The sequence below is a fragment of the Phyllostomus discolor genome, chromosome 9 (genome assembly GCF_004126475.2).
Source record: "Phyllostomus discolor isolate MPI-MPIP mPhyDis1 chromosome 9, mPhyDis1.pri.v3, whole genome shotgun sequence".
In the NCBI taxonomy this organism is placed as follows: domain Eukaryota; kingdom Metazoa; phylum Chordata; class Mammalia; order Chiroptera; family Phyllostomidae; genus Phyllostomus; species Phyllostomus discolor.
In genome coordinates, this window is record NC_040911.2 from 72,701,624 (window position 1) to 72,715,740 (window position 14,117).

Here is a 14,117-nt window from a genome sequence, read left to right on the forward strand (position 1 = left end):
CTGAGTGTTTACTATGTATCAAGCATCATGCTAAGTTCAGTACCTATATGGCATCATTGAATCCTCCTGAAAACCCCAATTTATGATGAATTAACTGAGGCTAAAGAAGGTAAGCACCTTGCCAGTCATGGAGCAAATAGTAAGCAGGGGACTGTGCTTCAAGCAGCCCAGCTACAGAACACACATCCTTAACCCTCCTTGTGATTTGAAAACTGAAAGGGTACCCAGAACTGGGGAAAGGAAGGGTGGAAAGGCAGGGACAAAATTGGGAGCTCATAAAGAACATTGACTTATTAATGGAAAAATATTAATCAATGATTAAATAAATAAGAATTTTTGACAATGCTTGCTTTAGGGGAGTCATTGGTGTGGTTTGGGGCTCACCCTCCTGTGGTTGCTTGTACCATGTCTGTCTAGAAGAAAACAACTGTGCTGCATTCTTTCTGGACCTCTTTGAAAGGTATGCCAATTACTGAGGGGTCCCCTCAGCAGCCACAACTGGTGTGGAATTGATTCCTGGCTCCTAGTCCTATGAGATAAACATCCCCTTGATGTTGTTTAGCATAGCACTGACACTGAAATCGAGTAGGCTGGTGAGTTGGAAGTTGAGTCATGATATATTTATTAAGCTGAGCACTGGCTTTAACACTCAGAAGAACACTAGATTAATTCAAGACATATTTCTAGGCCTCAAGGGGCTTACAGCATTGGTTTTGCTGGTGGACCACCCAACATCCATTAAGATGGAGAAACCAAATCTTCACTTTGGGCTCATTGTGCTGCACAGTGACAGAACTGGAGATGAAAAGGGCCTCGGTGCATGTGGAACGCACGCCCAACGGACCTGCAGCCCCTCAGCCTGTGTGCATTAACCCCACAAGCAGCCTGGCTGCAGGGTGAGGTGCTTGTTTGTGCATAAACACTGTCATTTCACTGGGACTGCTATTTCATCTTTGAACCTTGGCTTCAAAGGAATACTGACCTTATTCCCGTAGCTTGTCTTTCTTTGAAGCGCATGGCTTTGCATTGCAGATTAAAGTGAAGACATTCATCAAAAAAGAGATCTGGCCAACCGCTCCCCAAACTCAACCCCGAAACAAAGCCTTGAAAGGCTCCAATCACAGTGGCAGCGGAGTGGGCCGAGGATGAAGGCTTGGAGCCGGGTTCTCTCTCTTAGATCCTGTAAAGCGGCTCTGGCATGACATAGTGCTTCCCTTTGAGTGTGGGGCAACTTTACCAGGAGAGTCTGTCTACATCAGCAGAAAGGGGTGAGTTACCATAATATTCCTAACCTGTCCTGCTCATTTTATTTAAAGCAGGCATTGTTGTAAATGAGGCCAGCATGATCATTCAGTGCATGCCTTTGAATTCTTCAAAAGAGGCATCAGGCAGAACCATCTGAAACTTGGCTGATGATTCTCTCAATTTTCTTTCCTCCTACTTACTTTTGTTCATTCCTTTGAAAAGAAACTGTCCTTTCTTTCTCTGTGGTTCTCCGATCTTGGCTCTAAGGAGACAGGCTACCCACATAGCCTTCTCTTATATATTTATCTCTTTTCTCTCTTAAAATGGCAAGAGTAGTGAAGGGAGGAACTTTAACTGGGAGGTTAAAATTAATAACCAGATAATTCTTTAACTTTAATGCTAAGAGAGAAAACCAAGGAAATATCTCCAACCTCAGAAGAATAAATATTGATGATAGACAACTATCAAAGGAGAAGTGATTATTGAGTACAATTTTTCTGCAGATCTTCAACTGTGATCAAATACACAGAATGAGTTCTCTCTGGGATGAAGTGGTAAAGCAATCCAGAGGAAAGAAGGAAATGGTTGTCAAGTTGCATACATGTAAATCATCTGACTCTGATAACACATACATAAAAGGGCTTAAGAAATAGGCTAATTTTCAGAGTAACTTTTTTTTTCTAGTTATTCATTTCTAAAATAAGACCAAAGGATAATTCTGGTAATTGTAAGGCAATTCACTTAACTTGTTCTTTAACTTATGTCTCAAATAGTTGTTTTCCATTAGGAGATGCATGAAGTTCAAGATCATTAAATGGCTTCATGAGAAACCAGTGGTGCTAGGCCAGCTTTTTCCACAACATGACAGCTCACGTGGTCATGGAAAGCTCTATTCCTAGCTTTAGTTTTAAGAGATTGAAACAAATCTACTTATCCATATCATATCCAATTTACTACCCTCCTCAAATTTGGGTGTGGCTATGTAACTAGGTTTGGCCAGTAGATTGTGGGCAAGGTGGTAAGTGTCACTTCTGGGCTGATGCTCTCATTCTCTCTAGCCAATGTAGGCTACATGCTGAGATGGCCAGCATGAGTCACTGTCCCCATGGAGGCCAACTGTGCAGAGTTGTCTGATTTGTATCAAATGTGGTACAAACAAGAAATAAACCTTGGTTTTATTAAGCCACTGAGATTTTCAAAGTGTATTTGTTATGTGGCATAAGTTAATTTATCCTGACTAATGCAGGACCTTGGAGTATGTGTAGTCTTATCTCACTTCCATCATAAGAATCTTTCCTATAGCAGCCCTGAGACAATGGTTGAAATACTTCTTGAACACCTCAGGAAAAACAGCAAATAACATGGTAAGCAATTATATAGTACTTACTATATAATTGTTTTCAGACATAATTTTAAGCATTTTATATGTCTCATAAAAACCTTAACTCATCAATAAAATTTCCCTCCTTTTACAGCTGGATGAACTGAAGCACAGAGAAGTAACTTGCTCAGGGTTAAACAGATAAGTCACTTGCCTCAGGCTACCTAGTATCCTAGGTGTCAAAATCAAGCAGCTGCTTTCAGTCTATGCCCTTAACCATCGCACCATGTGGCTTCTCTAGATTGGATTTTCATTTCCTTTTCACACAGACTGTTCAATAAAACACAGAATCATAAAACTCAAAAGACAAGGCTGGACGGGACCTTAGAGATCAATCAATCCCTGCATTTTACATGGAGGAGAAACAAAATCTCTCTGCAAGCCATTTTCCTGCTTTTGTGAGAAAGATCTCCCTTGGGGGTTTTCAAATTAGTGACCTGGGGATTACTAGAACTCAGCAGAAAGGTTACAGGAGCTGTCAGTTTGGAGATTAGAATGACTAACCCTGTTCTAATCTATTTTGTATAGTAGGCTTCTGGGTAAATTTGTATGTGAACATTCTACTGCTTTGATAGATTTTGAAAAAATGATGAGTTTCTCCAGACTTCCCCTTAGGTAGTAGGCTTGTAAGGTTGAACTACTTGTAAGGTAAATAATAGGACCTCATATCAGCTGGGAGGTCGGGTGGGACACAGGGAATGTTTATCCTAGGAGTCAGTTCTGGCCCAGGATAATTTGCTACTTCCACAAAAAGACTCACTAGATTGTCTGGCAGCAAGAACGGACTTATTTACTACTGTTACCTACTCTGTAATATGCAGTAGAAGTTCTATAAACTATATGTGAAAGAGAGAAGGAGGTTCCCAAGGGTTTTGATGAAACAATTTTTCAAAAAGAAGATTAAGTTCATTTGGGTTGAGCAAATCAGCATGTTTTGGCTGTGGTGACCCAATGGTAAAGAAATGGCTAGAAAGCTATTGTGTGCTGTTTTGTCTATATATTCTCAAATGGCCAGTGGTGGATTTCCTCTCCCATGAAAGAAAGAAAGAGAAAGAGAAACAATGAGGTAGATATATAAAAAAAATGTATATTAAATTGACAGCTCTGAGAAAGCACAGGCAAACACACACCTTAGCTTGATTCATTTTAATGCAACTAGTTACACAAAACTAATGAAATGTGCTGATCACATTAAGAGGTAAATGAAAAACTGTTCTTTGCCTTAAAAAAGCATTTCTTTTTTGTGTGTACTGACAGCAGTTTTGGTACATTTATGTACCAGGTATGATGTGTATTAGGGTATGATGTGTATGTGCTATTTATGTACATGTGGCTTGATTTACAAATTCAGATACTTTAACTCAAAGGTATATATTTTAGAAGAGGGAACTTAATGGGGCAAGAGGACACAGGGAAAGGTCTAGGAAAGGATTTTATGGGAGCTGTGCTCACTGCAGGCCCTCTTACCTTGTGTGGTCCCATCCAGTCCCATGATGAATTTCATTGATCTGATGACTTGCTCTGCTATTGGGGGGCTCATGGATGTAGCATAAGCAGCACTATGTGAGTGAACCCGTAAATAATCCACCAGGTCCTTTAATAAAGGAGGAAAATCCAAAAAGAAGGCAATTAAATCTCACTGTTGGTGGTGAAAATCACCTCTTGTCCCAATTTTGTTCATCATAGCATAAGACATTTGATTCTTGAATGTGACCCTGTTTTCAATGGGCATTACCAAACATTTGTCTATCCCTTTTCTTAGTTTCTCTCTCATAAACTAAGAAAGTATCCAGTAGAGGATGTAAATTTGGAGTTGAGGTCTATAAGGCCAAACCAGATGTGTAAAAAAAAATTATTTCCCAAACATTTGTTGAGTACTTAGTGTATACAAACACTGGCTTAGTATTCAGGAGTATCCAAAGAACACAGGATGTGATCTTGTCATTGAGGATATTACATTAAATTGTGCCCATGGAAAAGTAATGGTAGGAAAAGTAACAAGCCATACAAACTAGTATATGCAACAGGGCTACAGTGTGCAGAGGAAAGAGAGTGGGTATGTGCTAGTTGGAATAGATAGGGAAAGTTCCAGGAAGAAAGTGAAATTGATTAAGTCTTGAAGAATAAAGACAAATATAGAGCAAAAGAAAACTTGGGTGGGAGAGCAGAAGGGAGAGCTCGTTATACCTTGGGCAATAGGAAACTACTGCAATTACGTGCAACACTATTTGGGATTCCAACTCACTACAGAAAGCTGGTTTTCAGTGTCAGTGGGAGGAATGATTCTCTACCTGTGTATTTGACTCCTGAAGCTAAATGCAAGGTCCCACATAAGCCTGCTGGGAGCCCAAAGAAGCTCTAATATCCTAATGTCACAGTCAGGAGGGCCTCAGAGCTGGCATCTGGAGGCACTCAGCTCCAGCTGGGAATACCATCTATTTGCCCACTTGTACTGGCTCATTACCTGGGACCTTCAGGGTGTTCTGCAGAAAAGCTAATGGGCTGATGATAGCTCTCTATATTAGCAGTGGGATCTGTAGAGGATCAGTCACCTTCTCTTCTAGGACAACAAGACAATTTAAAATCCCACTTAAGTGTCCTTTCCAATTATTCCCTCTTGTAGGTGAACTGGGATGGGGGTAGCTCTGCAATGGGCAGACCCATCTCTTCCTAATCTTTGCTTCATTGGCTACATCCATTCCCACCTCTGAGCCTGGTACTGTGCCCCACCCTCCACTTTTCTATCTCTCTTGGGGTCTTGATGGCATGGTTGTTCATAAATATTTTGAACATTCATTGCTCATCTTCTTCAGTAAAGAGAGTTACCTGCTTCCCAGCTGGTTGGTGACATGATGCCTATACCTGGCCCATGCAGGGAACCAGTAGCTCCATTTTGTCCTTCCTGTCTTCTTCAACATGTCCTTCATTCTAAATCCCATCTTCCATGCATTCTTCTTCCCTGAAATCCTTTCTTCCCTTTCTCCTTCATTTTACATTCTTTTTTCATTCCTTTTTTGTTTCTTTCCTCCTCTTTGCTTTTACTCAGATTCCCTCCCTCCTTTTAATTTCAAATTCTCCACTTAATGTTTTTCTCTGTTTCTATTTCCTCCTTTCCTCCTTTTTTTCTTTTTCTTTTCTTTCCCCACCCCTGACCCTCTACCTTCTGGCTCTGGGCTATATTCTGGGTGTGGAAGTCCAAGAAGAGAAGAAGAATAGAAAAACTAGTTATTGGCAGCCATTATCTACTTATATTAAAATTAAAATCCGATTCCTGTCTATTCTTTTGTTTGGTGAATCTCTTTTGTTTGGTGGGGGTTTCACCATATTTGAAGAGTGTATGTCTGATGACCTAAGGCACTGGGAACATAATATTTGGGACATTCACTTTGGAGGACAGCAGGGTGGGGGTGTTGCTCAAAGAGAGAGGCAGCCATTTTCCAGAGTAGCTTCAGCAGAGCTGTCCTTCACAGCTCTATGCTCAGTGCTCTCTTTGGGCAGCAGCAAGGGTTTTCTTTCTCAATTAAGAGCCGGTACCTCCCAGTATGATGTTGAAGAAGCCAACTAGGAGACATGGGAGGGGCTCCTGTGGAACTGAGTCAGGAAAGGGCTGTTTCAGGGAGGTAATCTGGCCTTGAAGAATGGGTAAGTTTGGATATACGTAGAAGAGGGGAAAGGCAAGGATGTGCACTAAAACTAGGGATCGAGATGGCATCTTAAGCAGCTAACAATGGAGGAGTCAATTAAGAGTAGAGAGAGAAGCTAGAGCTTCCAAGAAAAAGTGATGAGGGGTTGTCTTCTTGAAGGGAAGTATGACCTTGGAGCTATGGCACAGGCTGTGGATTGTTTGGGTTCAAACTCTGGCTCTGCCACTTACTGGTATGTGACCATATGCAATTTATTAAACCTCTTTGTGCCTTAGTTTTCTTCTGTGGAAAATGAGACAATGATAATATCTCAGAGTCATGAGGACTGAATGGGTTAATACATATATAGTGCTTAGAATAGTATCTGGTAAAATATACAGTGAATAACTGATGCTGTTGGCAGTTATCACTGGGTTTTCAACACAGAGATTCTTAGAACTGGGAGAATGGGTGGAGGGAGGGGACCAAAATATAAAAATTCCTTGGAGTCCCTTTATTCCTCATTTTGCAGAGGGTAATGTTTTAAGTTTATGCAACTACACATTGGACCCAGACACCACACTAAAGATTTTCAGTCCAGTACTTCCTCCATCCTTATTTGAGGGAAAAGAAAGGACAACGGAAACTTTAAAGAAAGGTGTGTACCCAAACCTGACAGATTGCTTGACTCTGAAAAGATGGCATAGCTGATATAATCACTGATATATCTACAGCTGAAAATCATTGGCTGCTTGAGGCTCTATTTTAAGAACTTTATGTGTTATCTCATTTTAGCTTCATAATAACTCTGTGAGGTAGGTACTATTTTTATCTCTATTTTATAGATGGGATTGCTGACTCATAGAAAGGATCAGAAAATTATCCAACCTAATAGTGGTTAGATAATAAGGATATGGACCCAAAGAGCCTGGCTCAAGAGTCTGCACTCTTAACACCACACTTATTACTTCTTCAGACCAGAAGAGGGGGGACCAGGAGGGCAAAGAGAAGACTACCTTCACTTCTACTTTTTCCTAATCCACAGGGATTGTTTCTCTTTTTTAGGGGGGAGGACAGGATAATTCCTTATATACTCAAGTATTTATAGTACTAAGCCATAGATTGAATTGTATGAGTATCGAATGTTTCATGTCTATTAATCTTATATCTCCAAAGAGACTGAAATCTTGAGAGTAGGAAACAGAGTTATACACTTTACTGAAAATGCTGAGTGGTCTGTTAAATACTGATGGTCTAATACTGATGGAGAATGGGGTTGTTTTAAGGATTAAGGAAGGATGGTGAGGGTCCCTGAAGTATATAGGGGGACACTAAACTGCTTTCTTAGGGGAAAAAAAAGTAGCCTTGTGGCATCACTGACAAAGATCAGACAAGGAAACAAAACAAGGCTGCCTTTGATCCCCAAAAGGCTCTTCTCAATGTCCTTACCCCCAATTTTCCTTCAAAAATTTAGAAATTTCATAAAACCAAGGCCATGTGCATTCTTAGTTTGAATTAAATGCCTCATCAGTGCAATATCACTTCCTTTTAAAGTTAAGCTTATCTTGCTCATAATCTTCTTCTTCTAGACTGAGTCCATTTTCTATTGGAGTCTGAGTGTATAGACATGGACTAATTTGCTTGTGTGGTTAGAAAAGTGGGGTTCTTTGAGTAACTTCTGCAGAGCATCAAGGAAAGCCTTGTTTTCTGTTTTCTTTAAAAAAATTCCATTTTAGCATTCCCCCATTGGGTGCCATGAGCCATGAATTAAGAGTTGGCTTTGGTCTTTTGCAAGGCGAGTCTGGGTTGTGTCTTCCTTCAGGGTAGGTTAGAGGTCTTCTCACACTGAAGTTTCCATGTCCATTTGTACGTTCAAAACCCTGATTATTTTCTCTACCCATAGGTCTGGAGTTCAAGGACAAGGGTGGCTTTTCTGAGAAAATCAGATGGGAGACTCTTAGAATAAACATCTTGGCATTCATTCCATGACCCCCATTTACTTCAAAGGGCTGTTAAATACAGCCAGGGCTGAGCATGCGGGGCAGAGCTGGCTTCTGCAAGGGGGCTGCCTTCGTCTGGCACACAGGCTTGTGAGGATAATGCTCACTCCAAACTCGGCTGCTCTGTCCCATATCCCTCCTCCAGAATCCCAGCCCTGCAACCTATCAATCACGAGGGCTACATTTGCTTTATTCATTTGTAAGTCTCTGGTCAGCCAGTGGAGACTGAAAGACAGTGTTAGCATTATCTAGGTCAGCACTAGGCATGCAAGAAAACTCAGGATCATACCTGAGAAAAATGTGGACCGCAAAACTGGGTTTGCAATGTTGACCCATCTCCTCAGCAATTGGATCCATAAAAATTAAAAAATAAAAATAAGAAAACTAGCCACATCATCTCAGACATTCTTTAGAAAGCCATTCATGGCATGGAACTCTGACAGGTGAAGATAATTACCTGACATTTTACTTCAAAAATCTTAAAAGAACAGATTGTTCCAAGTTGGGTTGCTCACAGATTATCTTACAGCCACTCCAAACTCAAGGTGAGCAAAAGAACAAAATCTTGCTGAACTTTGAGAGCCTTTTTGGCAGTTTCTCTGAGGTGGGGAGAGAAGGTTGAGGTCACAGCAGTAAACTCCAATAAGCAGAGATGACTTTGAAGGACACTTTGTCATGGGAATACCCAGGCCAAGATGAAATCTCTACTCTGCGCTAGTATCTTAGCACCAAATCATTTTTTAAATCCTGTCGTTTATTTCCAAATATTTTTTCTTACATGATGCATCTGATTGCTAAGGTATATAGCTCTCACCTTGACCAGCTCCACAAAGATTTCTAGAGCCTTCTAGTAACTGTTAGTGAGAATATGTATAGTCCCCCTATAACTAACCCTAATATTCATATTTAGAAAGAGAGGCAGGAACCAGTAAGTCACCTTTTTCTAGCTTTTTAGACCCAAGTGATATTTTAAAATCTCCCAAGTTTTACTAAGAACTCAATGAACATAGTAAAATTTAAATTATTAGGGTTTCAGAAAAATGCAAAGTTCTAATATGGGCATGCTAACATTTTTTTTATGGTTAATTTTGTTGCCTTTTAACCTATTGGTTTAGAATACTGTATATTTTTGCAGTACCCATCAAATTGAGACATAACCTGAAAAATATTCGGGGAAATTTATATGGTGAAGTCCTGAAAGCTGTACTCTACTTAAGTAGATAAGTAGCAAGATTTTTTTCATGCAAAAGCATTAGTATTTGTCCTACCCTATGTCCCATCAGTTAAAAAAGCAGTTTAAAACAAACAAAAAGTGAAAATTCTTCACAAAGTTATTCAAAGTCTAGGGAAATAAACACAATGATTTAAATTGAAACTATACATAACTTAAAGTTAACATAATTTTAAAAATTGAAGGTAAGAAAAGCTGATATAGAAGTTTCATGAACTTGGGCTCATTAGGCTGGAAGGAAACCACAGTTTATCTGGGTTTGTCACAGTCTGACCAAAAAATACCTTTCCAGACAAGTGTGTATCTGGCTGATTTTTAAATCACCAGGGAATGACACATACATACACCTTCTCAAGTGACCTCCTATCTCCTGCTCACTCTTCATGTCTTGAAAACCTCCTTATGTTTTCTAGGTTTTGCATCTTGCTGTTTCAAGGCAGAGTCTGTACAGGCTAATGGATCTCTGCCAAACACTTTCTAATTCTTGCTGCCATCTAGTGGTAAACTCATAAACTGCAGGGAAACATGAGGGAGGAGAGAGGTAGAGGTAGAGGAGGAAGAAAGGGAGAAGGGGAGAAGAGGGAGGAGGAAAGGGAGGAAGAAAGGGAGGAGGAGGCAGAGGAAGAGGAATGATTCAGTCCTCTGTGTCCAAGTACTGTATGCACAAAATGAGTATTTTAAAGAGCAAGAAAACAAATAGATCTGTATACATTTTCTGCATCCTGATTAATGTAAATAATAATTTTCACAATTGCTCAGTATCTACCCCAGATGAACAGAAGTTACATGGACAAGAGCAAGTACACCTTTAAAATAGTCTACTGACTTTGGGATAGAGAGTGTGAGAGAAAACTGTGAGCTGGTCCTTATTTTGGGGTTCATGAACCTTTGTTTAAAGTGATATCAAATGAAGAAACTCGAAGGGGGAAAATGTGACAACTGGCAAATTTGACAATATTTCAAGGATCTGCTTGCTTCAGTTTATTCAGGTGCCTTCAGTTCAGGAAACAGAGTTATGCCTGGTTAAAATTTCTCTAGCTCAGAACTGCTGCTAAAGTAATCACAAAACCACAAGCTCACAAACTACTGTAGCCTAGAGAAGGGGACTCCTACATCTGAGACCTTCTGATCCCATTGCCTTTTCAGTCAAGGAAGGGAACATTTAACCTTTCACCAGATTTAGCTGAATTTCGTAGGATCCTGGGCATTCCGAATGTTTTTAGCATTACCCAGCTAATTCCCACAGGATGAAAAACAGTGCTTGGAGCTTGGACAAAAAGTAGTACTTATTGAAGGGTAAAGACCACTGAAAACTCTGAACATTTGAAGCATTTGTGCAATTCATGGCAGGGCAAGTGACCACAATGAAATAGTTGTTTTAAATAACAGGATTTCGATGACCACACTGTTTTCAGCTGTCCTCCCTGGTTTTTCCAACTGGCTTACCATGAGTCTGAACTCTTGATCCTGCTGGTCATAGTAAGCAAGGAACTCAGAATTTTAGGTAAGCTGTTGATGCCACCTGCACACATTAGTTTTGGGTGTGCTGTATCTGCCTGGGTGAAGCCAACACCACTGTCACACAGTCTCTTTGGGACAGGCATAGGGCTGTGTGCAATAGCTATCAGGATGTAGATAAAACTGCCATACAATGAGGCAGGCAACTGTCTTCTTTATCTCTCAAACCCAAGTTTTGAATATTTCATTTTCTTTTCTGCTTCCCTCTTCTTTAAAATTTCTTTTAACATTTATTGGCTTATACTGGCAACCCCCTTGGTGATATTGGCATTAGAATGACCCTAGTAACACTCACTTAACAGTCTAATCTCATCAGATCAGAATTTTTAAGGCATATAGGTATTAGAGGATGACAAGATTTGATCCATGAATTATCCAAAACTGTGAGAGAGAACTATTTTTGCAGAGGAAATCCCTTAAAAGGAGGTTTCTAATCTTGTGACTACTATTTTGATCAATACTCTTTAAGCCCACATTGTAGCACAGGTTCGTTCACCTCTTGAATATCTGATCTTTGCCTGCACTGTTGATTTGTATTTTCATGCTACGAAAACCACACTGCTTACAGTTTTGTAACATCTCCTTATCATTTCTGGTTTGGTTTGGTATACAGAAATATAATCCCCCATCATTGGCCTATAGAACTGACATTCATTCTAAGACTTCTTCCATACTGCCTGCAGAGTTCATCATCCCTCTCCTTTGTGCTGTCTTTGCCTGTGTATACCTCTAGTGTAATTTTATAAAAATGTGATTACTCATCACATGTTCCTCTGCATTGTCAGAGAGTGAGCTCGTTGACATTCTGGGGGCCACGTGGCTGTGAACCCCCTGTCATGAGGCTGCAGTGATCAAATGAGGTGTGGTGAACTGAACTGAAGCTCTCATGGAACCCAGTTAAGCCCTTCAAAACATCCCCAGGTTGTTCAAGTTTTAAATAGACACAAGGAGCCCCTCTCTTACCTTCCTTCCAGCTATGTAACCTCCTGAGGCTCCAAAGCTTTTGGTGAATGTGCCCATAAGCACGTCGACATCTCCAGGGTCCATTCCAAAGAATTCCACTACACCTCGGCCAGTTGGACCCACAGACCCAATGCTGTGAGCTTCATCTATGTAGAGGTAAGCCTTGTATTTCTTCTTTAGAGCCACGATCTGGGGCAGATGCACAATGGAACCTTCCATGCTAGGGCATAAGGAGAAATGTTCGTCACTAGTGTGTACCCTCCTAGGAAGCTCTGCGTTACTCTCCCTTTCAATATTTTGCAGACAGCCTCCCCTGACACTAGTCAGGGATGACAGAGATGTTTCACTCTTTTCTTCTTAAGGGATATTTTTTTTCAGTCTGAGACAACCTTCCTTCTCAGGCTAATCTGACAAGGCTAATCTGGCAGTACTTTACAGGAAAAGAATAAGTTACATTTAGTGGGTTTAAGTGCTTTGAGTTGTTGTAGCTAATTCCCAAGTAAACAATTAGCTCACAGTATTGTTGACCAATTTATTTTAAAGATGACAAGTTTAGTTAGACTGACAACTATGGATTTTGGGTATTTGTGAGTTTTAATTAAATTGCTCCATGCGATCCACCCTTATCAGCCTGTCACTCTCTATTTGGCCAGTTCTGGCCCTCTCTGACCTAAACTCAGTGCTTAAACTGCTGGAGATTGAAAGAAGGAATTAAAAACACACAAAATAACTTTATTTTAGGACACATAGTATTAATTAAAGCACAATAGAAAGTTCTTAGGATCTGTTATGCAATACAGTCATCCCCACTCACCTTTGGGGGCCATGTTCCAAGACCCCCAGTAGATGCCTAAAACTAAGTATAGTCCAAACCCTATATATATTGTACTTGTTTTTTCTATACATACATATCTGTAGTAAAGTTGAATTTATAAATTAGCATAGTAATACATTAACAACAATAACCCAATAAAGTACAGTTGTAAGAATATACTGTAATAATTGTTATGTGAACGTGGTCTTTCTCTCTCTCTCTCTCTCTCTCTCTCTCTCTCTCTCTGATAACTGATAGGACCTGATAACTGAGATAACCGCTGAGGGACTAATGGTTCAGGGAGTGTATACAGTGTGGATACTCGGGACAAAGGGATAATTCATGTCCTGAATGGAATGGTGAAATTTCATCACACTACTCAGAATGGTGCATACTTTAAAACTTATGAATTGTTTACTTCTGGAACTTTCAATTTAATATTTTTGGACTGTGGTTTGCCACAGGTAACTGAAATGGTGTAAAGGAACACCACAGATGTGGGAGACCTCTGTACTCACTGGAAATCAAGGGTTCATGTGAGGCATCTGGTGGTGTTCCTTCTTTCTGTTCCTTCAGGGCAATGGTTGTCAGTCTTGAGTGAACACCAGAATCCCTTGAATGGTTTACTAGAGCACAGATGGCTGGGCCCCTGCCCCAGAGTTTCTAATTTAGTAGGTCTGGGATGGGCTGAGAATATGCATTTCTACTAAGTTCCTAGGACATGCCCATGTTGCTGGTTGGGGACAACAGTTGAAGAACCACTGCTGCAGATAAACTGTTTTGTTTTAGCCCTAAGTGCTTACTTTTTCATGATATTATAAATTGCAAAAACACCTCAGGTTCTCCAGTAATGAGAAAAACATGAAATAAATAAATAAGCAAAATTATCATTTATATTTACATGGCAACTCTGAAAGTCAATGACTTCAGTCAGTTCTCAGAACACTTGGTAAGCTGTGTCTGCATCACACACAGTTTTGAGTCCACTGACAGGAGAGTCTTATGAGAACACAGACTCGCACCCTCACCCCACAAAGGAGTTTGTCAAACAATTCAAGCAACCTGTCAATTTAGTTCAAGAACTAATTAACTGACACAAACAGAGTTGAACTTTTCCTTTCTTCCTAATTAGTTTATTTATTAAAGTTAATACATTTAGAAAAATAAACCTAAGTGTTAGGTCAATTCAATCAAAACAGTCCAGCTGGTTGTACAATTACCCAGACCAATGGTGTTGGTTTGGAGGGAGTATGATGATCAAGGGTAGCATGTGTATGTGTGTTTAAAGGACTTTGTTTTTTAGAGCAGTTTTAAGTTCACAGCAAAATTGAGAGGAAAATAC

The 14,117-nt window shown here is 40.1% G+C and overlaps 1 protein-coding gene across 1 annotated transcript in view; it reads right to left on the reverse strand.

Moving 5' to 3' along the window:
• The window catches only part of SPTLC3 (serine palmitoyltransferase long chain base subunit 3), a 159,676-nt gene that overhangs the window by 28,679 nt on the left and 116,880 nt on the right, over window positions 1–14,117 (reverse strand). Inside the window, exons 8-9 of the mRNA XM_028524597.2 lie at window positions 11,962–12,181; window positions 4,094–4,220 (exon numbers count right to left, since the gene is read on the reverse strand). Of these exons, the coding sequence (XP_028380398.1) occupies window positions 4,094–4,220; window positions 11,962–12,181 (347 nt within the window). The remainder of the gene's footprint in view (window positions 1–4,093; window positions 4,221–11,961; window positions 12,182–14,117) is intronic.